The sequence below is a fragment of the Jaculus jaculus genome, chromosome 11 (genome assembly GCF_020740685.1).
Source record: "Jaculus jaculus isolate mJacJac1 chromosome 11, mJacJac1.mat.Y.cur, whole genome shotgun sequence".
NCBI classification, from domain to species: domain Eukaryota; kingdom Metazoa; phylum Chordata; class Mammalia; order Rodentia; family Dipodidae; genus Jaculus; species Jaculus jaculus.
Genome location: NC_059112.1, coordinates 108,490,509 through 108,514,628, shown reverse-complemented (window position 1 = coordinate 108,514,628; position 24,120 = coordinate 108,490,509). Strand labels below are relative to the sequence as shown.

The 24,120-nt window shown below is 51.4% G+C and overlaps 1 protein-coding gene across 1 annotated transcript in view; it reads right to left on the bottom strand.

Moving 5' to 3' along the window:
* Ppl (periplakin) overlaps positions 1-24,120 on the bottom strand; it is a 47,271-nt gene that overhangs the window by 21,296 nt on the left and 1,855 nt on the right. Inside the window, exons 2-4 of the mRNA XM_004652240.2 lie at positions 5,882-5,981; positions 1,387-1,541; positions 481-601 (exon numbers count right to left, since the gene is read on the bottom strand). Of these exons, the coding sequence (XP_004652297.2) occupies positions 481-601; positions 1,387-1,541; positions 5,882-5,981 (376 nt within the window). The remainder of the gene's footprint in view (positions 1-480; positions 602-1,386; positions 1,542-5,881; positions 5,982-24,120) is intronic.

Sequence of the window (24,120 nt, the reverse complement as noted above, 5' to 3'; positions counted from 1 at the left end):
AGCCTGGGCCCTGTGCGCGGGGTCAGGGACACGCTCTCTCCTTCCACAGTGAACGGCTGCAGGCACATATTACACATCACTTCCCAGTCTTATAGTAATGTAAGGCCTTAACGGTCACTGTCATCACGTCACAGGTGGGAAGACAGCCTGGGTGAGAAGAAGTTGCTTTCCCAGTCACACTGCAAAGAGTGGGGTTGTTGAGACACCAGGCAAAGATGCCTAGCTGGAGTGCTTGTGAGCTTCTTGGGAGAGACGAGCTGACCAGGGCACAGGTGGGCCACCAGCCCTACCCGAATCCCATGCTAAGCATGACAGGTGAGGCACGGCCGGTAGGGGACAGGCTCTGAATAATCTCTACTACTTGTTTTGTGTGACCCCGGGCTGGGCACCGTCCCTCCCTGAGCCTCTCTGTCCACAGTGGCACGCCACTGGGAGACACTGGAACGGTGTTCCCATGTGATGGTCCTGCTGGGGCCTTACCAGCTTCTCCTCCACTATTGCCGCCCAGTTGACCTGTGGGTCAGCCTCCCTCGCTGCCAGGCTGTACATCTGCTTGTGCTTCGCACGCAGGTTGCTCACCCGCTCCTTCAGCTGGCGGACGCTGAGGAGGGAGAGAGGCCGCCAGGTCAGTGGGGCCCACTGGCAGTCGCTACACCCCAGGTCCCAGCTCTGGCATCTGCTAAGCAGCCTGGAGGGCCGTGGCAGAGTGAGGTGCCGGTTCACCCACGCTCCACTGTGGTGTGGGTTCTGAGCCCAGGAGACATGGAAGCCATCAGGCTCTGGAGCTGTGGGCATATTTCCTGAACCTCAGTGTCCAGCTACAGCCTTGTCATGAAAAAAAACAAAAACAAAAAAACCCCATAAAGTTGGGCTAGAGAGATGGCTTAGCGGTTAAGGCGCTTGCTTGCAAAGCCAAAGGACACAGGTTTGATTCCCCAGGTCCCGTGTAAGCCAGATGCACATGGTGGTGCATGTGTCTGGAGTGCATTTGCAGTGGCTAGAAGCCTGGTGCGCCCAATCTCTCTCTCTCTCTATGTGCCTCTTTCTCTATCTCTCCCAAATAAACAAATAAATAAAAATAAAATGTTGAAAAACACAAAGCAGGGGGTGTGGTGGTGCACACCTTTCTTCCCAGCAGAGGCAGAGGTAGGAGGCTGTGAGTTCCTTGCTGCCCTTGAGGTCGGCCTGGGACTACAGAGTGAGTTCCAGGTCAGCGTGGGCTAGAGTGAGACTACCTCCAAAAAGCCAAAAAGCTACATAAATAAATAAGGCGTCAGGCTCATGTAACTGGTTTCCTTTGGTTCTCCACACAGCAAATCTTCAAGGGCTCCTGAGGACACGGGCCAGCATGGCTCCCCTGAGGAGCGTGCATAGCGGGGAACCTACTCCTCGGCGATCATGTCTCCCTGGGGGTGCTTCATGTGTTTGGCGATGGCTGCATCCGCCTCCAGCACATACAGCAGCTTCTCCGAGTCTGACACTTTCTGCAGGGTCACGTCCCGGTGCTCTGGGTGGCGCCCCTCCTGTAGCTGGGCCAAGTCCTAAGAGGGCCACGAGAAAGAAAAAAGGGAAACAAAGGTAGAGATTCAGAGTGGGCTCTGCTGTGATGGGCGGTTGGTGGTGGTGAGAGAAACAAGGCCAGCCAGGGGCTCCTGTGGTCTTGCACAGAATTTTCTCTGGCCGTTCAGCCAACACAGCCCGACACTCAGCACAAAATAAGGACTCTATTGCCCTCAGAAGATGAGACAGTGACCCTGCCACCCTTCCCTGGCCACTCATGGAGGCAGAGAGAAAGGGTTCTTGGGAGCTGAGGCTGTGGAGTTAAAAGGCCAGTGTCCAGATGTCCCTGACCCTGGGGCCAGTACAGCCAATTCATTACAGCACAGCATGCTTCCTGGCTTGGGTGGAATTTCATCCACTTTGGCCTTGGGTGGCCACAAGTGTCAAAGATTAATTTTGCAAGAGGGAGCTGTCCATTAATCATTACCAAATTCCCGCAGGTGAATCTGGAATGGGAAGCGACCATGTGGGGAAGACTTGGGGGCATTCAAGGGCTTAAAGTCAGCATGGAAGGGGTTGGAAAGATGGGTCAGCAGTTAAAGGTGTTTGCTTGTAAAGCCTAATGGCCTAGGATCAATTCGCAAATATCTACGTTGAAGCCAGAGTCACAAAGTGGTGTATGCCTCCAGAGTTTGTTAGCAGTGCCAAGAGGTCCTGGCAAGCCAATTTTTTTTCTCTCTCTCTCCTTCTCTTTCTTTCTCTCTCTCTCTCTCTCATACACAAATCAATGAATAAATAAATATTTAAAAAACAAACAAAACTTATGGATGTTCAGCGAGATCAGCAAAAGTGTCACCTCCTTCCCCAGGAGCTGCTGACCGAGATGATCACCAAGAGCTTTCTAGCAAATTCTCTGTCCTGCCTACATGGCTACCTACCAAAGTGAAAATGCACAGAGGTGAAATCACAGATTGAACCCTTTCTGTGACTTAAGTTGTACCTCAATAAAATGGTCCTTATAGTCATAAGGACTGTCACGGCTAATGGATGATAGCCGCATTGATGGACAACGACGTGGGGGCCAGCGCTGGCAGAGTGTGGGTGGCGAAGCAGAGGAGGGAAGTGTGCTGAATGGCACTGAGCCACACCCTTGAAATGTTTAAGATTGTTATGTGACTCTCACCAGTCAAAAGGATAAAAAATTTAGGACAATTTTTGGGCAGTACAATTAAATAATAATGCATTCTGGAAAGAAGGGAGGGAGAGAGGTAGGGAATGAGAGAGGGAAGGGGAGAAAATAAGGAAGGGAGAGAGGAAGGAAGGGAAGGAAGGGGAAAGGGAGAAAAGGGAAAGAGAGGTTGGCTTGTAGCCTCTCTCTCTCTCTCTCTTTTTTTTTTTTTTAATCAATTTTGTTCAGTTGAAGTTAAAAACACACACACACAAAGATTTAGGCCAGGCGTGGTGGCCCATGTCTTTAATCCCAGCACTTGGGAGGCAGAGGTAGGAGTATCACCATGAGTTTGAGGCCAGCCTGGAATTACATACAGGCTTATAGAGGAAGTTCCAGGTTAGCCTGGGGCAGAGTGAGACCCTATCTCAAAAAAAAAAAAAAAAAAAAAAAAGAGCGGGGCATGGTGGCATCTGCCTTTAATCCTAGCATTGGGAGGAGGATCACCGTGAGTTCAAGGCCACCCTGAGACTACATAGTGAATTCCAGGTCAAGCTTGGGCTAGAGTGAGACCCTACCTTGAAAAACAAACAAACAAACAAAACCAAAAAAAAAAAAAAAAAGATTAAGAAGATTCATAAGCTATTTTTACTCAGAATATATTTTAGTCACCACAACAGTATATGACTCATGGTTGCTTTTAGCCCGAGTGGACGTACATGCTGAACACAAACAGTATTCCTTGATTTAATGTTGTATACTTTGAGCACTATTTTTTTTTTTCTTGGAATTTCTTTCTAGCCAGAATAGCAAAATTCCCCAAAGGTGGAAGTAAGTATTCAATGTCTGTTTCTTAGTTTTAATCCCACCAGTCATATTTCCCTTTCTTCTGGAAAAAACAAAGCAGAGGGCACAAGCACACACACAGGACCAGCTCGGGGCTGGGCTCGGCAGCAGAGCGCTCAGGTGGCAGAAACAAGGCCCTGGGTTCCAGCTCTAGCACAGGCAGAATTAAAGAAATAGCAGTTAGTGTGACTTCCAAACACATCCTGTGGGCTGAGTTGATGGCTCAGCACTTGCTTCCAAATGCATCCTATTCTTTGAGTCAATCCTCAGAAAATACCATGGGAAGGCTACACCGTGTCCACGCTCACACACACGTGTGTGAAAGTCAGGCATGCACACTTAAAGGCTCATAGTGACAGACACTGCTGGGGGTGGAAGTATGTTTTTTGTTTGTTGTTTGTTTGTTTTGGGTTTTTGAGGTAAGGTCTCGCTCTAGCCCAGGCTTACCTGGAACTCATTATGAAGTCTCAGGGTGGCCTTGAACTCATGGTGATCCTCCTACCTCTGCCTCCTGAGTGCTGGGACTAAAGGTGTGTGCCACCACGCCTGGCTGGGGTTTTAATTTCCTTCCTTATAGGCATTTATCTGTCCTGAAATGTTCTTAACATATTATTCTAATTGTGAGTTAAAAAGATATAATCCCAATGTGTTTTTAAATTTTTTTTGTTTATTTATTTATTTATTTGTTTGAGAGCGACAGACAGACAGAGAAAGAGGCAGAGAGAGACACAGCAAGCATGTAGGGCCTCCAGCCACTGCAAATAAACTCCAGATGCATGTGCCACCTTGCGTATCTGGCTTATACGGGTCCTGGGGAATCAAGCCTCGAATTGGGGTCCTTAGGCTTCACAGGCAAGTGCTGAACAGCTAAGCCATCTCTCTAGCCCCTCAAGGTGTTTTTCATTTAGGAAATTAAAAAAAAAAAAAAAACACCAGTGCAGGGTGTGAAGGCCATTAAAAAGAAAATCACATAGGAGTGGTGAGGGACAGAGGCACAGGAGGCAGGGGCTGGAGGACTCCAGGCAGGAGGACGGGGTAATGCCACTCTTGTGGTCCTTCAGAGCCATCCTGGGACAGGACTGGCCTCCTGCCCACTTTGCCAGTACTCTCTGTCTCCTAACTCCACCTTGTGCCCCCAGGGTTCTGGGCTGTCTACAGATAGGCTCTTGGGGGTTGGATACCTAGTCCGTCACAGGTGGCCATGGAGGAGGAGCCTCCCAGAGCCTGGGGACAATGACTTCCTAAAGCACAGACCCCCAGCTGTTCTGGGTGGTTCTTATTCACTCAGTGATTAGGGTGCCAAGTGAAATAGAGTGCCTGGTACACTTCAATTCCGGACGAAACAGCAAGTGGATTGGGAGTACAGGAAGGTGACGTAAAGAGACAAGGTGCGCACTGAGAGCCAGGTGTAGTGGGGCATCCCCGCTGGCAGCTGCTTCCGTGACCAACTCTGCCACTGACTTGGCCCTCCAGCCTTTGCTGCTCCTCACCAGCTGGGCAGCAACTCTGGAGAACCGGTGCCGAGGGGCAGCCATTCTCCCTGCTCAGGAGGGGCAGCCAGAACAGTTGAGACTAGCTCAGGGTAGCCCAAGTGCCCTGGCTTCCAAGCCCCGCACTGGAGAATGTGTAAGAGGAGGGAGCCTGGGGGCAGGGCAGAGAAGGCCGCTCCCTGCTCTTTCCTGTCTTTGGCTAAGGAGGCCCTGGTCTGTGTCCTGGTCCTTGCACCTCCCAGGTGGCCACGTGGAGCCACACCCCACACCTGCAGGCTCTCCGCTCTCCTGGAATTTAACTAGCTGGGGCAAGGACTCCTTTTTTTTTTTTTTTTTCCCTGAGGTAGGGTCTCACTCTAGCCCAGGCTGACCTAAAATTCACTATGTAGTCTCAGGGTGGCCTCGAACTCACGGTGATCCACCTATTTCTGCCTCCCGAGTGCTGGGACTAAAGGCGTGCGCCACCATGCCCGGCTGCTCCTAGCTTTTAAGAGGGAGTAATATATGGGGAGGTCACCCAGTGAGTGCAAGTTCCCGTCCTACCCCAGGTTAGCTCCCTAGATTCGTTCTTTTCCGGACAAGGATGCTCCGCCCAGGAAAAGCTCTGCCTGGGGGAAGCTCCCCACAGGGCCAGAAGGGACAGGAGAGTTCAGTGCTCTGGAGGAACTGGGGCTCAGTCAGCCTCACTGGCTATGGCTGGGCTGGGCACTGTAGAGTGTCTAACAGCTTCTCTGGTGCCCTCTAGATGCCCAGATCTTTGTCCCTTCACCCTTATGACAGCCACAGAGGTCTCTAAGGGGCCACATATCCCTGGAGGGCAGTCAGCGGGTTGAGGACCGTGGATTTAGGCACGATCTGATAGGGAGGGCGGACTCACGCTCTGCATCTTGGCCTCAGTGTCCACGATGTTCTTCTCCACCTGGTCGGCATTCTTCTGCAGCTGTTCAATCAGCTCCGAAAGCTCCTTGTTGGAGATGCTGCAACAGAAGAGACCAGGAGGTAGACCCAGGGCCACCGGGTAGGGTAGCAGCGTATGCTCAGAGCCCCCAGCCTCTCAGGCCCACTGCCCCAAGCTTAAAGTAGCACCTGCCCACTCAGCCTTCTGGGGCTTAACTGCTCATGCAGAGGGATGCCACTAACACTACAGACAGTTTCTGGGGCCATGTGTCGCATTAGAACCAAAGCTTCTAGTCTGCTGTGTTACAAAGTGCAAGAATTTTGTTCGCTTATATGCATTTTATTTTGGAATGGATCCCACTATGTTGTCCAGGATGGCCTCTAACCCCAGAGATCAAGTTATGCTCCTGCCTCAGCCTACTAGCGCTGGAACTGAGACAGACGGGGAGGATGTACCTTTCTCTAAACCCTGAGGCATTGTTGAGGTTTTGCTAAAAGCTCTCTTGAAGCTGGAGAGATGGCTCAGCGGTTAAAGGTGCTTTCTGGCAAAACCTGACGGCCCAGGTTCTATTCCCCAGTACCCATGTAAAGCCAGATGCACAAAGTGGTATATGTGTCTGGAGTTGATTTGTAGTGTCAAGAGGCCCTGGCGCACCCATACTCTCTCTCAAATAAATAAGTGAATACTAAAAATATTTTTAATATTTTATTCATTTGCAAGGAGAGCGTGTGTGTGTGTGTGTGTATGTGTGTGTGTGTGTGTGAGAGAGAGAGAGAGAGAGAGAACGGGCATACCAGGGCTGTTAGCCACTGCAAATGTACTCCAGACACATGTGCCACTTTTGGTGCATCTGTCTTTACATGGGTGCTGGGGAATCAAACCTGGGTCTTTAGGCTTTTCAGGCAGGCACCTTAACCGCTAAGCCATCTCTCCAGGACCCCCCCCCAAATATTTTTTAAAACTTTAAAAACATACTTTCTTATTTATTTATGTATGTGTGAGAGAGAATGGGCATGCCATGGCTTGCAGCCACTGCAAATGAACTCCAGACACATGTGCCACCTTGTGCATTTGGCTTACACGGGTCCTGGGGAATCGAACGTAGGTCCTTAGGCTTCGTAGGCAAGCACTTAACCACTAAGCCATCTCTCCAGCCCTCTAAAAATATTTTTTTAAAAAACTCTTCTGAGGTTGGGTGTGGTGGCACACACCTTTAATCTGAGCACTCGGGAGGCAGAGATGGGAGGATCACCATGAATTCAAGGCCACCCTGAGACTACATAGTGAATTCCAGGTCAGCTTGGGCTACAGCGAGACCTCAAAAAACCCCAAACAACAACAACAACAAAACAGTTTTCATGATGTTAATTTCCCTATAAATAAGCAAAGACACTGAGGATGTGACTCCCTATTAGACTCTCCTTGCTGCCCTCGTTTCTTTGAGCAAAAGGACTGCCACCAGCCAGTAGGACTGCCCTTGTGCCATTTCAGACACCCTGAGACAACTACACACATATCACAGATGGTCACTCCAGTTCTGGGGTGAGCAGTCTCAGCCAGTGCACCAGACAGAGGCTTTTCCATCAGAAGCCTGGATGACCTCTAGATGACCAGCTACCATTTCCACCCGGGCCGGAGGGAGGGGCAGCAACTGCTAGTCGAACAGAGGGATGTCTGCGATTGGTTCAAAGGACACCTTCATTTGCATGTGAGGTGTGTTTGGACCTCTGCAAGCACCCTTACTCTGGTTATAAATAGGTGCCCCTCACTTGGGAAGTCCACTCCAGAAAGGATTCCTTCTATCCAACCCATCTGAGTGGCAGCAGCCCACTAAGCTGCAGAAACAAGGAAGTCTGGCTGTGGGAGATATAGAGCCCCTCAAACTGCAGATTGGAGAGAGCCCAGGAACCCAGCAGCCATGGTAACCTTCATGGGTTCAAGAATCCTCACATCCCAGACCTGTCCGAGAGCTGTCACACCTGAGGGGCACGGGTGCCAGCGCCCAGGGCCCGAGGGCTGTCACACCTGAGGGGCACGGATGCCAGCGCCCAGGGTTTGAGAGCTGTCACACCTGAGGGGCACGGGTGCCAGCGCCCAGGGCCCGAGAGCTGTCACACCTGAGGGGCACGGGTGCCAGCGCCCAGGGCCCGAGGGCTGTCACACCTGAGGGGCACGGATGCCAGCGCCCAGGGTTTGAGAGCTGTCACACCTGAGGGGCACGGGTGCCAGCGCCCAGGGCCCGAGGGCTGTCACACCCGAGGGGCATGGGTGCCAGTGCCCAGGGCCCAAGGGCTGTCACACCCGAGGGGCACGGGTGCCAGTGCCCAGGGTTTGAGAGCTGTCACTCCTGAGTGGCCTCGGGTCTCAGTGTCCAAGGTCTGAGAGCTGTCACATTTTGGCCACAGGATACCTGTGACTGAGATCCAACAAGAAATTCCTAGTTTCTGAAGTCTGAGAGCTGTAACCCTTGAGGGGCCAAGGGCCCCTGTTTTGGCGCCTGTTGGAGAGGTAGAGCAGAGCTGGACCTGGTGGTACTGGCTCGTCATCTCAGCTGCTTGGGACGCTGAGGCAGGCAGATCTCAAATTCAAGGCCAGCCTGGGAAACTTGGTGAGACTTCATCTATAAATAGAACGTATGAACGGCGGCCAGGGACGCGACGCGGCTCAGTGGTGGAGAGCTTGCCTAACTTGCACGGAGCCCTGGGCTCTCTCCAAGGAAGGGCTGTGACACTTTGTCCAGTCTCTTACCATCTCCACGTGACAATCTGACACTATTTGCACTTGCCAGGTATGTAGGTGGGTTGGTGGAATTTTTTTTTAGATTGGGTCTTTCTGTTGTCCAGGTTAGCCTCAAACCCACGAAATCAAGAGATCTTTTGGGTTTTGTCCTCCTGGGAAGGGGGGGCGGGGGAGACAGATGAGGGGGACCCACCTCTCCCTTGGGCACTGGGAAGCTGTCAATCACTGTTCAATTCTGTCAAAATCACTACCAGTGTTAATAAGTTCCTTAAGTCACGAGTTAAGTAAGGTCTCCCGATGTTCGCTTCCGTGTAAATAAGCAGACAGTGAGAATGGGGCAACTGTGACTCCCTTAATTGGCAGCTGTTGGACTCTCTCTTGCTGCCCTGGCTGCCTTGAACAAAAAGACTGTCAGTCAGGCGGCCAGCTAGGCTGTCCTTATGCCCCTCCAGACACATTGAGAAAACTACACAAATATCGAGGCAGAGCTCGGCTCCTGAAGGCGTGTCCTCAGCTAGGGATGTGAAACTGCGTGCATCAGAAGCCCTGGTGACCCCTAGATGACCCAGCCATCGCTTCCACCTGGACCAGAGGGGCAGGGAGCTCCTGAGGCCTCGCAGAGGGACTGCCGTGACCAGTACAAAGCAGACAGAGCTGTGATTGGCACAAACACAGAACTTCATCTGCATGTGAGACGTGTACTGATTGATGCAAGCAAGTAGCCCTCCCCTTTGGCCACAGAAGCACGGTGTTGGGCCAGCCTGGGGAGTCGGCTGGAGACACTCTCTTGTCGCTAGCGGGGCTGGGGAGAGAAGCCTGCCGGAGCGGGGGCTGTGGGTGATGGAGGAGGAAAAGGAAGAGGAGGAGGAGAAAGGACAGTGAGAGAAGTCCTGGCAGGTGCCTGCCAAGCACCACTGCCACCGTCCCCAATAGCAGTGACAACAAAGTGACAGAGGCTGCATACTAAGCTGGCCATGTGGTCCAGGCTGCCCTTGAAGGCCTCCTGACTCGCCCTCCTGAGTGCTGGGATTTGGGGTTTGAGTTTTCCTTCCTCCCTCATCCTGGTATTAGTCCCACTGTTAGCCACTGGACACATGCTAATGAACACTTCCAGAGGCCCACTGACCCCCAGACTCGGAATACACTCGCTCAGGAACCGGGGCCTCTGTTGTAAGTAGCATTGGTTCACCCTGCTTTATAGACTGGGAAGCTGAGGTTTTGAGTGGCTAGGACCTTTGGCCACAGTCGCCCTGCTTCTAGCAGGGCAAGGCTGGGTTTTGAGTCTGGGACATTCTGTGCTTTTGTCTTTTGAGACTGGGGTCTGACCACGTGTGTCCTGGTAAGAGCCACTTTTGAGGTTGGGGTCTGACCACGTGTGTCCCGGTAAGAGCCATGGAGCCCCAAGCTAAGATCATAGGAATGTGGGGTGGGACAGGGCCCAGAGGGAAGGGCGCTGGGAACTGGCTTGGCTGGTCTGGCTTTCTGTGTCCCTAATAAGCCACGCCAGAGCCGCTTGTTGGTGGAGGTGAGATACAGCTCGTGCTGGGCCTCTCTCACCCACACAGGCGGTAAACACCCAGCAGAGCCAGGGAAACCGAGGCAGCCCCAGCTACCCACCCCAAATCAGAGCAGGGCTGCCAAGTTTCACACTAGGAACACACCCAGCCCTTGCTTCCTTGCTCAGAAGTCAGTAGGAGCCCACGTGGTCAGGCAGTGGCCGCTGACATTTAAAAGCATCTCAAAGGCATCGGCCCCACCTGCTCTTTATCCAGAGGAGCAAACCTGGGCCCCTAAGTGAGCGCTCCACCCAGGGCCACAAGAAGGGGGACAGTTACAGAGTGAAGGACTAGTGTCCTGGTTCAGACAGGACTCAAATCCTAGCTGCGCTGACCATCCACATGACCTTTCCTTTGGGAGTGCTAGGAATTGACTCCTGGGCCTCGAACATGCTAGGCAAGTATTTTGCCCCCTGCTACATCTCAGTCCCCTCCTCTGCTACAATTTTGAGCCAAGGGGGCCATGTGCCTTTTCCTGTGAATTACGTAGCACCTCTGGGCCTCAGTTTCCCCAGCCTTCTTTTTATTTAGAAACAGGGTCTCATTAAGCTTCCCAGGCTGGCCTTGAACTCACTCTATAGCCCAGGCAGACCTTGAACTTGTGATCCTCCTGCCTCAGCCTCTTGAGTAGCTGGGCCGATGGGCCGACACCACCAAGCCTCAGCTTCACCTTCTGTGTATTAGGCTCCTTAAATCCTGCTACCTAATTCAGGGTTGTTCTGACACCTGAATTTGTTTCAAAGACACTGGGGGTCAAGGACGGAGCTGGCTGTTCAGAGAAGCACAAGGGCCCAAGAGCAGATGGGAGACCATTTACGCTCCCCCGCCCATGGCGTAGCCCTGGCTGTCTGGCCACTTGCTCTAGGACAGTTCTCGGGGGCCTAGCACACGGGTAGAGGACAAAAGCACAGGGACGAGGATGGAGACGACGGGAACAAAAACTGGAAAGTCTTCCCAGCTAGTGGCTATAAGTAACACCAGTGAGCATGTGTGGAATGTACATGTTATACGTCAGTAGCCATAATAGGCACTGGGGAGCCCCTTCTCTCACTCACTAGAGCCAGACGGTGGCCCAGCTCTGCCAGTTCCAAGTTCGCCTATTTCTCCCACCCAAAAACCTACTTTCGCTCCTGAAATTACAATTCATTATACAGAGGGGGACATAAGAACCTGGAAATTCAGCATGTGTGGGCCCTGGGGACTCAGACCTGCACCTGTCCATGCCAACTTCATTGAATCTAGCAGGGCCCATCAGTCACAGTGACTCTGGGTTCTTATAGGCACACCACACTGTCCTTCCAGAGTTTCCATTAACCATGAAACCAAGCCCTGGTCCTGATCCCAACACCGTGGGTAGACTCTGCCTACGGACTCCTTTCCCTCCTAGGAGACGCTGCCTGCTTGCTGCCATGCTGGTCCTGGAAAGCAGATGCCTTCTTTAAAAAGCCAGTCGCCTAGCCAGGTGTGGGCCACACACCTTTAATCCCAGCGCCTGGGAGGCAGTGGTAGGAGGATCACCATGAGTTCAAGGCTACCCTGAGACTACAACAGTGAATTCCAGGTCAGCCTGGGCTACAGTGAAACCCTACCTCAAAAAAACAAAACAAGGGCTGGAGAGACAGCTTAGCAGTTAAGCGCTTGCCTGTTAAGCCTAAGGACCCTGGTTTGAGGCTCGATTCCCCAGGACCCACATTAGCCAGATGCACAAGGGGGCACATGTGTCTGGAGTTTGTTTGCAGTGGCTGGAAACCCTGGAGTGCCTATTCTCTCTCTCATCTCTCTCTGTCACTCTCAAATAATAAATAAAAATGAACAAAAACAAAGAAACAAACAAAAGCCAGTAGCTTCACAGAACAGAAGATCACCCCCAAGAATAGGATGCCTCAGTGAAGGGCTCCTCATAGTGGTCCCCCAGTCACCAAAGATGATACAACATCACTTCTGAGATTCCCCCACCCCGCGATACGCGATGTCTATCTTATGGTCCAGCCAACAAACTCACACTGAGGCTGCTGCTACAAAACACCTGCAGGCCAGGTCAAGTCAAGGACACATGGGGAAACTGTCCAGACGACAGACAGGAGAAAGCAAAGGCCCAGGGAACTCAGAGCCATGTGGAGGCTAGGAAAAGAAAGGACATTAGGGAAGAAGCTGGAGAAATTCAAAACATCTTCATAGTCTTGCTTAAGCAGGCAAGATTCCTCCTGATTTCTGGAGTTTCTGGCACACCTAAAAGGAGTTGAATGGGCACAGTGACTTACTGTGACAAGTGGGAAAGAGGATATGCTGAGGCCTCAGCAACAGCCAGCCCTGGCTCAGACTCACTAGATAAAAGGGAGCAGGGCCCGAGGGGACCCCAGGTGAGTTGATGCCTGATACCCAGCAGCCCAGGAGGGTCCCACAAACCCGGTGGGATCACCTGGAGCACTGAGATTGTTTCTACGGAGACACCCCTCACTTCCTCTTCCTGGAATGGGATGGGGAACTTCGGGTGGGGCTGGCTGGGAGGCCAGGGACTGGGTCTGAGGACACAAGGACCAGAGCAGAGCCTCCTGGAGACAAGAGCCAGACAAGTGTTTCTTTGTGTCTCTAAGGATGAATCTGGAGCACAGCACCTGGGGGCAGGGGAGCCGTTCTGGGAGCCATAGGTGACACTGGTCCCTTGCTCTGTCCCTGGCAGTTGGGGCTTCAGTAGGCACACCCTGCCTTGCTTTCTGACAGGGACCCAGCAGCTGGGGGGCTTGGTGCCTCCCATCACCTGCAAAGTGGGGAGCTGGGATTTGAACCTGTGCTGGGTGATTTCCTGGAGTGGCCATGGTTGTAATAGAAGACCAGCAAGGATGCCAGTCAGAAGAGTGGGGAGCCAGGGTGTCTTTTGATTGTACCTGTACACAGACCCTCTGCATGACAAAGAAGGGACATGGGTGTCGCAAGGAACCACGACTCTCCCCTGCCAGGCCCCTCCTTGGCTGCAATGTTGCCCAGAAGGCCACATGCCCTTTCCTGCAGCTAAAGTGGTGGCAGAGGCCTGTGGTTATGCCGTCAGTTACTTAGCCTCCCCGAGCCTCAGTTTCCCCATCTGTAGTATGGGAGCCATCATCACAGTCTATGCACCCCAGAGCTGGGGTAGCGGTCACTGAGACAGGGAACATTTAGGGCTGCCTGGGGGCTGGGGAGCTAGCTCAGTCAGCAAAGGGTTTGCCTTGGTCCTAATGGACCAAGCCCACGAGCGCTCAGAGCATCTGTGTGCCTCACTCAAGGCCTGGTAACCCAGGGGTGCTTAATACATACTTGTTCCTTTACTCCCTTGCCATGCCCTCCCATGCTGCCGAGGCAGCTGCCCCTGGCTCCTTGGTTTTCTGACTCCCAAACAATCCAGGGCTTCAGCTGTGTCCAATAGCGGCTGGCACATAGGTGTGGAGAGCCAGGGAATAGCCAGACATAGCCAGATACCAGCTGTAGCATCATGAGCCCTAGGGCTCAGGGCAGAGCCGGGACCATTTGCTCTGCCCTGTGCTAGGAGAACGGCCTTTTTCTTGAGAAACCCTTTTGGGAGCAGATCTTAGCCAGACAGTCTTGAAGGGGCCCCGTCCCTGCCTCCACTTCCGCCCAGCTGTCCCTGCCTGCCGCTTGGGTCATCGCCAGCCTACGCAGCCCCTCCCTGTGTAGAGATGGGTCCACTCCCTTCTTGCCACACCACCTGGCTTTCTAGGCCTGAATCAGGCCCCATATTTCAGCCCTTCCTTGGTCCTGTCTGGGTTCCTCCCTTTTGGGGTTAACTCTGCCTCGATGGGTGTGGAGTGGGTAACATCTAAGTTGGAATGCTTGGAACTCAGGAGTACACACCCCTTCCCAGGAACACCTCGCCTTCCCAGAGCCCGGTGAGGGGGTTTGGCACGCTGCCAGCCACAGCCATCACCCCGGGTGCCACCTGCCTCCAGGGCCAGTGGCTGGTTCAGTGGTTCCGGGGGCTCTGCCCAGGGCTCACTCAGGCGAGGGAAAGCCCCGCCTTGGCTTCTTTAAGCACTGCCTTGTCCGAGGTGACACATAGTAGGAACTCAGAAAATGACCTCTCAGTGGGAACAGGTAAACACAGAACACCCAATATGTGCCCATCGCCTGCTCAGCCTTTCATGCACCATCGATTAAAGTCTTGGAGTGCCTTGGAGTGACTGAAGCTGTTGGTTTCTCTTTGGGGACAGTCTCATGTAGTCCAGGCTGGCCTCAAACTCATCATGTAGCCAAGGATGATGCTGAATATTTACGCTTCTCCTGCCTTGGTTTCCCATGTGCTGGGATTACAGGTTTGGGCTGTGCTGGCCAGTGTGTGTGGTGCTGGGATGGAACCCAGGGCTTCAGACAGGCTCAGTGAGCACTCCAACAGCCGAGCAACATCCACAGTTGCAGGGCTTTTTTGTTTTTGTTTTTGTTTTTCGAGGTAACATCTCACGCTAGCTCAGGCTCAGGCTCACCTGGCATTCACTATGTAGTCTCAGGGTGGCTTTGAACTCATGGTGCTCCTCTTTCTATCTCTGCCTCCTGAGTGCTGGAATTAAAGGTGTGTGCCACCACGTTTGGCAGCAGGACTATTTTCTTAACCCACCTCATTTTTCTTTTTTTTTTTTTGAGGGGGGGCTTCTATCATCTTTCCATTTTCCTTTTTGTTTTAACTTAACAAATTATTTATTTATTTGAGAGACAGAAATGGAGGGAGGGAGGGAGAGAGAAAATGGGTGTGTCAGGGCTTCAAGCCACTGCAAATGAACTCCAGACATATGCACCATCTTGTGCATCTGGCTTTACGTGGGTACTGGGGGATGGAACCTGGATTCTTTGGCTTTGCAGACAAGTGCCTTAATCGCTAAGCCATCCCTCCAGCCCTCTTTTTGTTTTTTTAAGATAGGGTCTCACTATGTACCCTAAGCTGGCCTTGAACTCATGATTGTCCCACTTCAGCCTCCTAAGTGCCTGTATTAAGTGTGCACCATCATGCCCAGATCTTCTGTAGTCCTTAATTTGGGACCTTGTGCAGGTTTGGGTGTTAAATTGAGCACACCACCAGTTCCTATGCCCCCCGTCCCAGATGAAGGTAATTGAGGCTCAGAGGAGTTAAGAAACTTGTCCAAGGTCACATAACCGGGAAGTAGTATCAGGATTTGAACCCAAGCAACCAGGTTCCAAAGAAACGTCCCCAGTACAATGAGGTCATCAACACTGAACCCTACCCATCTCACCCCAAACAAATGACAGGAGACATCATGGAGACAAGACAATAGGGTGAGTCATTCACCACCCAGGGCTGACATTGTGATTTGTGTTTTGTTGCTATCTTTGCCAGTACCTGCAGTTCCAGTGGTTGGGTAACAATCAGTGGTGGTAAACTGAGGCTTAGTCATTGTGTTAAGATGTGACCACAGGGGACTTACCACCTGTCCCTCTGAACTGGCCTTTCAAGTGCAAGAAACTGGTAATGAGTGAACCTGAGTCACACCCTACAACACAGTGTCTCAAACAGGCTTTCTGGGCCTTAGAGATGGCTTAGCGGGTAAGCGTTTGCCTGTGAAGCCTAAGCACCCCGATTCAAGGAGCGATTCTCCAGGACCCACGTTAACCAGATGCACAAGGGGGCGCACGCATCTGGAGTTTGTTTGCAGTGGCTACAGGCCCTGGTGTACCCATTCTCTCTCTCTCTGTATCTGCCTCTTTGTCTCTCTGTCTGTTGCTCTCAAATAAATAAAGTAAGAACAACAACAAAAAAATCAAAAAGGCTTCCTCTTGGACTCTTAGGACACCTGCCAAGGTGGGGACTGATGGCTCCTGTGCAGACAGGCCAGCCTAAGAAAAGGGCAACAGGCTCAGGCCTCATTTATGCTTGCTTGCTTTCCTTCCCTTTTTTTAAAGTTCTTTAAAAATACATTTTATTTATTTGACAGAGAGAGAGAGAAAAAAAAAATGGCCGTGCCAGGGTCTCTAGCCACTGCAAGTGAACTCCAGATGCATGCGCCCCCTTGTGCATCTGGCTTATGTGGGTCCTGGAGAATCAAACTGGGAGTCTTTGGCCTTGCAGGCAAGCGCTTAACCGCTAAGCCATCTCCAGCCTTTTTTTTGAGGTAGGGTCTTGCTCTAACCCAGGCTGCCTGGAATTCACTATGCAGAGTCTCAGGGTAGCCTTGAACTCACAGCAATCCTTCTACCTCTGCCTCCTAAGTGCTGGGATTAAAGGTGCATGTGCCACCACGCCCAGCTATGCTTTCAATACATATGCATGCCTGCAGCCCAAAGTGGTCAATATGAATGCTTTTTGGTGGCATTGTTTTGCATGTACATGAGTGTGTGCTGTGTATGTATCTGTGTGGTCTGCATGTATATGCATGTTTGTGTGTGGGTAGATGTGGGCACACCTGTGGGTTGATGTGTTTGGAGGCCAGAGACAACCTCAAGTGCCATCTTTAGGAACCCTGTCTTCTTTTTAAAATGTATTTATTTTTTATTTATTTGAGAGAGTATGGGCATGCCAAGACCTGCCACTGCAAAAGGATTCTACATCTATGCACCACATTGTATGACTGGCTTTATGTGGGTACTGGGGAATCAAACTTGGACTGTCAGGTTGTTTTTCTTCTTTCATTTATTTCTTTAGTAGTGATATATATGTGTGTGTGTGTGTGTTGTTATTTTATTTATTTTTGGCCATAATTTTTTGTTTGTTTGTTTTTTTGAGGTAGGGTCTCACTCTAGCTCAGGCTGACCTGGAATTCACTATGGAGTCTCAGGCTGGCTTCAAACTCACGGCGATCCTCCTACCTCTGCCACCCAAATCCTGGGATTAAAGGTGCGCGCCACCACACCTGGCCTTATTTTTAAAAGTATTTATTTATTTATTTGAGAGATAGACAGAGAACGGCAGATATATCGAGAGAATAGGCATGCCAGGGCCTCCAGCTGCTGCAAATGAACTCCAGACACATGTGCCATCTTGTATATCTGGCTTATGTGGATCCTAGAGAGTTGAATCTAGGTCATCTGGATTTGCAGGCAAGTACCTTAACCACTAAGCCGTCTCTTCAGCCTGGCCACCAGGTTTTATAAGCAAGTACCTTTAGCCACTGAGCCATCTCTCCAGCCTCCTGTCCTCTTTGTGAGACAAGATGTCTCACTGGCCTGGAGCTCACTTAAATAAGCGAGGCTGGCTGCAGGTGAGCATAACTATGCCTGGCATTTTGTTTTGTTTTGTTTTGTTTTGTTTTGAGGTAGGGTCTCACTCTAGCCCAGGCTGACCTGGAACTCACTCTGTAGTCCCAGGCTGGCCTCGAACCCATAGAAACCTTCTTACCTCTGTCTCCCAGGAGCCGCAATCAAAGTCATGTGCCACCATGCCCTGCCCACACCTGACATTTTACAAGAGTACTGAGGATTCAAACTCATGCTTGCAAGGCAAGGACTTGCTCCCTGACCTGTCTCCTCAGCCCGCTTCTTGTTGCTGTTGTTGTTACTTTTGTTTGAGACATGGTCTCACTATGTATCCTAGATTACTTGGTCAGTAAATATCTACCCTAGTAACTGCAGCCAGCAGCCAGTCTCTGTCCTGTTACAGGGGATAGGGCCTTTACCATTAACAAGCCACTGTAGATGTGGATGGGCTATAAAATGTTCCATTTAGCACTTAACCCAAGCAACGAGCTTATGCAAGCCCTAGAATTAAAGCTTCCCCAAAGACGAGTAAGTCCTTATTGTCTTAAAGTTTGGAGAGGGAGAATGCAAACACCTCAGTGACTATGATTAGGAAGATCCCACATCGTTTAGGTCACAGTGTTCTCAGCTACTCTGTCACAGCCAGTCCTTATGATCTATCTTCTGTTATTGTTTTTTTGAGACAAGATCTTGCTGTGTAGCCCAGGCTGGCCTTGAACTTACAATCCTCCTTCCTCTGAGTTGCTGGGGTGCTAAGTGTGGGCCACCATGCTCTAATTGTAAAAGTACAGCTCAATACAGCAAGAGGCCAGAAAAAAGCAAAGAAGAAAAAGGGAGAAACACCATAAACAGGACAATACAGTGGTGGTGTGGGGGGGAGGGGTACTTCTAAACACATCAATTATTACAATAAGCAAGAGTGAGTTAAATTCTCCAAAGAAAGCATACAGATTCTTAGGGCAGACTACAAAGCACACCCCTCCACAGCTACATGCCATCTGAAGACACACCCAAAACTACGTGACAGAGGTAGGGAGAGAGCAAAAGAATGGAGGGTGACATACCAGGAAATGCCACCAAAAGGGGATGCAAGATCTATGCACTCCTAATGACGAGGCAGAGAGCAAGACAATCAATATAAGGCACGTGGTTACTCTTGGCGACACATCCGAAGGCCAGAGGCAGTTGCCTCTGAAGGTTCTAGTTTAATTTGTCTGTGATAAGGCTAACATCCTGTTAGCCTCCCTCAGGGTACCCTAAAGTCCAGCAGGACTGAGGACAAGAAACTGGCCTACAGTTGCTGCTGAAGCTGACTGAACAGGAAGGACAGGGAGGAATCTCAAGTCTCTGCAGGAAGGAAGTCTCACACGACAGCAGAATGCAGGTGATACTCAATAAATACCAGACTGATTGGTCAATTGCCTGATACTCTCCCTAATGGAAACTTCTATGGCAAATAGAGAGTAAATTATCCCACACCCAGCTATTAATCCTGGAGAAGTAAGCCCTACACTGAGGGGGTGGCTTGGGTAAGGAATTCCAGCTCTATTTTTAAGGCTTGATGTGTTTCAGGCCAGGAAAGGCCACCCACATCCAGGCCTCTGGGCTCTCCTTACACAGAGGTCAAGGTGCTTTGGGTCACAAAGGCAGGACTTGAAGACCTCTGTAGTATTTAAACAAAGCTCAAGCCAACCTGGGTGATGCCACTCTAAATGAGGCGCCAGGAGTCATGACCCAGTCAAGCAGGCAAAAAAGTCTGAAAAGAAGTGGCCACCCTGTAGCTACCACGGGGTTTTAGCTGATGGCCGGGTTCTCTTTAAAAAGAAGTAAAAGGTGCATTGGAGAGATGGATCAGCAGATAAGACGCTTGCCTGCAAAGCCTAATGACCTACGTTTAATTCTCCAGTGCTCATGTAAAGCCAGATGCACAAAGTGGCACATGCATTGGAGTTCATGTACAGTGGCTGGAGGCCTTGGTGTGGAGAGAGAGAGAGAGAATGGGCACACCAGGGCCTCAAGCCACTGCAAATGAACTCCAAATGCGTGCACCACAATGTGCATCTGGCTAATGTGGAACCTGGAGAATCAAACCTGGGTCTTAGGCTTCACAGGCAAGTACCTTAACTGCTAAGCCATCTCTCCAGTTCTATTTTTATTTATTTGAGAGAGAGAGAGAGAGAGAGAGAGAGAGAGAGAAGATGCGCCAGGGCCTCCAGCCACTGCAAACGAACTCCAGACACATGTGCCACCTTGTGCATCTGGCATATGTGGGTCCTGGGGAGTTGAACGGAGGTCCTTTGGCTTTGCAGGCAAAATGCCTTAACTGCTAAGCCATCGCTCTTTTCTCCTCTCCTCTTCTTTCCTTGAGACTAGGTCTCTGGGCTGGGGATGTAGCTCAGTGCATAGAATACTGGCCTAGCACAAAGTCCAGAGTCGGATTCTCAATACCACATAAGCTGGGCATTGTGGTGGAGGCAGGAGGATCAGAAGTTCAAGGTCATCCTCTGCTACACAGTGCGTGTGAGGTCAGCCTAGGCTGCGCAAGACTCTCTCAAAAAAGCAGGGCTCAGTGCTTAAAGGAGCTTACTTATAAAGCCCGACTCCCCAGTAACCACGTCAGGCCAGAAACACAAAGTGAAACACGTGTCTGGAACTCGTTGGCAATGGCAGCAGGCTCTGGTGCTCCCATTCTCTCTCTCTCTCTCTCCTAAATAAACAAAAATATTAAAAACAACCACAACAAGGAGGGGTAGTGAGAAGAGATGAGGTCCTACTATGTAGTCTAGACTGGTCCTGAACTCACAATCCTGCCTCAGCCTTGTCAGGGCTGGGATCATGGGCCACACCCAGCTGTACGTGCGATTTTGAGATACACATCCTCCGTCACCCTTCATCAACTCGCTCGACATGACCCCATGAGGACGTGTGCCCCGTCACACCCCTTAGATGCATTCTTTATCCACCCATCTCCTGTGGTCCTGGGGCTCTGCTTGGATGTCCCCATCGTTCCCTTCTCAGGACTTGGCCTACTACATCCTTGCAGCTGCTTATTCCAGCCTCCCCCTGCCCACTGAGACCAGAGGGGCAGGGGCAGGCTGCTCAGAGCCCAGCATTTCCCCTTCTCAGAAAAAAACCACTGCCGCCTACCCGTCCTCTCCATTCAGATGGCCTCTGATGAGATGGCTCTCCCCATCCACACATTCTGAAAATGTCTTATTTGTTTGAGAAAGAAAGAGAGGCAGATAGAGAGATGGGTGCATCAGGACTTCTAGCCACTGTAAATGAACTCCAGGCGCATGTGTCACCTGGTGCATCTGGCTTACGTGGGCACTGGGAAATCCTACCTGGCTCCTTAGGCTTTGCAGGCAAGTGCCTTAACCACCAAGCCATCTATCCAGCTCCCCCTCCCCCATCCACACATTTTTTTTTCTTTATTTGACAGAGAAAGAGGGAGAGAGAGAGAATGGGCATGCCAGGGCCTCCAGCCACTGCAAACAAACTCCAGATGCATGTGCCCTCTTGTGCATCTGGCTAACGTGGGTCCTGGGGAGTTGAACCTGGGTCCTTTGGCTTTGCAGGCAAATGCCTTAACATCTAAGCCATCCCTCCAGCCCCCATCCACATATTCTTTCATTCATGTTCCATCTGGCGACCACACAGAACCAAGGGGCCCTGACGTAAGAGTGACAACGTGATGTGTCTCAGCAGACAGGCTGGAAAGGGCTTCCCAGGGAGGGAGGGAGGCAGTGAAGGCAGGAATAGAAGAGCAATCCAGGTCTGGGCAAAGGCCCCATGGCTGGTCAGAGACAGCATGAAGATATAGGCACTCTGCTAATAAGTCCCAGAGCAAAGAGAGTTAAACAGCCAGAGAAATGTCATGGCATGTGGCTGTAGTTGCCATAGGGAGACAGACTGCATGTTGGGGCAGAAGTCGCCTATAGAAACAGGCTGCCAGCATTGAGCCCTGAGAGCTGTAAGCTCTGGAGGCAGGAGGAAGTAGTAACCCATTTAAGGGAGAAAGGGGCACCAGGCAGCCGCCGAGGCTCAGGAGACCGAACACCGGAGACTGCAAAGGCAGAGAACAGATCCCAGGCGGGTTCACCCTTCCGCTGCCTGGACAGGCTTCAAGTGCCCCCTGATGCCTGCACCCCAAGTTTTCGGTGTTCCCTAACAGTTGACAACTGAGCTATGAATCTTCCCACCTCCTTCTTCCCAAAGGCTGTTTCTGACAATGCCTGCACCCCAAGTTTTCGGTGTTCCCTAACAGTTGACAACTGAGCTATGAATCTTCCCACCTCCTTCTTCCCAAAGGCTGTTTCTGACAATGCCTGGAGCGCCACCATCAGCAGCCCGTCCCACAGGCCCAGCCCAGCTCCTTCCTCGGCAGAAAGCTGGGCACAGCCGGGAGGGGTGGCTCATGCCTGAAATTCCAGCCCTTGCCAAGCTAAAGCAGGAGGATTGCTACTACTTAGAGGTGAGCTGGGCTACAGAGTAGGTTCCAAAGCCATCTTGGGCTTCAGACTGAGGTCAAGGCCAGCCAGGGCTACAGAGTAAGTTTGAGGGGCCAGCCTAAGCTACAACAGTGAATTTGAAGCCAGCCTGACCTACAGACTGCGTTTGCGTCTACCTGGGTTACAGAGTCAGTTCAAGGTCAGGTTGGGCTACATCGTGAAAGACCCCCTGGAAAAAAAAAATTTAAGAAGCAGAAATGGGCGGGAAGGGAGCAGAGCCTGCTGAGATGGAGTCCTGAACACAGAATCCATCAACCCACCATCTGGCCTGGAATTCCCTCAACAGACCTGCCATGAGTCCTAGGTATTGGGAGGGGGCTTGCTTTCCTCCTTAGGGACCACTGGGCCTGAGAATGGGTCAGCGTCAAGCCCTAGGAAAGGACCCCATGTGGCCAACAGTCACATAGCCGTAACCGTGTTCAAGCTTAACCCCATCTCACCTCCCAGATATGACTCAAGGGCAGGGCGGTCTCCGTCACTTCCGCCCTACCCCCAGGTGCCCAACCCGTTCATCATGGTTTGTTCCTGGACACATAGTAGGCCCATCCTGTGCATTTGTTCCATAATTATAATTATCACAACTGCCTTGCGTCGAGGCGCCCCATGGCTCTGCACACTGTCCTTGCGTTGTGTCACTTACTCCTCAGCCAACACGCCCAGGCCGGCACTCCCCACACTTATCTCCACGCTCGGTGAGACGGTGGCTCAGAGAGGTTAAGAAGCTCCGCTAAGGCTGCAGAGCCAGGAGGGCGGGACCATGTCTTCCCCCGTACCTCCCTGTTGGGCTGGGCGCCGTCCTCGCTGACCCGCACCATCAGCTTGACCCTGTCATTAGCTCAGGTGTGAACATCAGCTCCCACACCTGTCATTGGGAACCAGGGCGACAGGAGCAGCAAGGTTCACACCCTGCTCAGCTGCTAAGAGGCTGACAAACAGGGAGGGCGGCTCTCTGTTCTTTGACAGGCACATGTCACTCCCTGGGTGTGAAGGTCTTAGTCTGGGGCTCCTGGGTCCTCGGAGCTCTGGACGGTGCTGATGACCCTCACCTGGGCACTTTGAGCATGCTGGGGAATTGGTCTTCTGGCACCCTAAAGGGGAGACACTGGCCACTGTAGGCTCTACAGACAAAGAAACTGAGACTCATGGCTGCCCACCCATAGGGAAAAACCAGGATGAGGAGCAAGACTTCTGTTCTCGGGGCTTGAGCCCCAATCATCACCATCACCCCCACATTCTCCTAGGCAACAAAGGGGCGCAGAGAATTCAGAGTGAAGGAATAACTGAGGGGACGGCTTTCTGTGACCAGCAACCACGGTTTAGAGTCGCAAGCACCCCTGTGAGGTGGGCCTCAGACAATGGTCAAGTTTCTTATTGGAGGCATGCCTTTAATCCCAGCACTCAGGAGGCTGAGGTGTGGGTGGGTCAGGGGACTGATCCTCCCACACCTCAGCCTCGTGGACTACATAGACAGACCAGATCTTAAAAATACAGGGTTGGAGCTGGGCGTGATGGCGCACACCTTTAATCCCAGCACTCGGGAGGCAGAGGTAGGAGGATCGTCGAGAGTTCAAGGCCACCCTGAGACGACATAGTGAATTCCAGGTCAGCCTGAGCTAGAGTGAGACCCTACTTTGAAAAACAAAAAACAAAAAAACAAACAACAACAAAAAACAGTGTTGGGAAGATAGCTCAGCAGTTAAGTGTACTTGCTTGCAAAGCCTGTTAGCTTGGGTTTGATTCCCCAGTATCCACATAAAGCCAGATACACTAATTAGTACGTGTGTCTGGAGCTCATTCATAGCACTGGAATGCCCATTCTCTCCTTTTCTTTCTCTCTCTCAAAAATAAAAAATACTTTTTAAATACAGAAAGAGCCTTGGAAGATGGCTCAGAGTTACATTCACTTTCTTGCAAAGCCTGTGACCCCAGGTTCAATTCCCCACTATCCACGTAAAGCCAAACACACAAAGTGGCACATGTATCTGGAATTTGCTGGCGGAAAAGAAGCCCTGGCACCCCCATTCTCATTCCGTCTCTCCCTCTCTCAAAATATTTTTAAAAAGTACAAAAACATAGCCGGACGTGATGGCGCACACCTTTAATCCCAACACTTGGGAGGCAGAGGTAGGAGGATCGCTGTGAGTCTGAGGCCAGCCTAAGACTATAGAGTGAATTCCAGGTCAGCCTGGGCTACAGTGAGACCCTACCTCAAAAAAAAGTA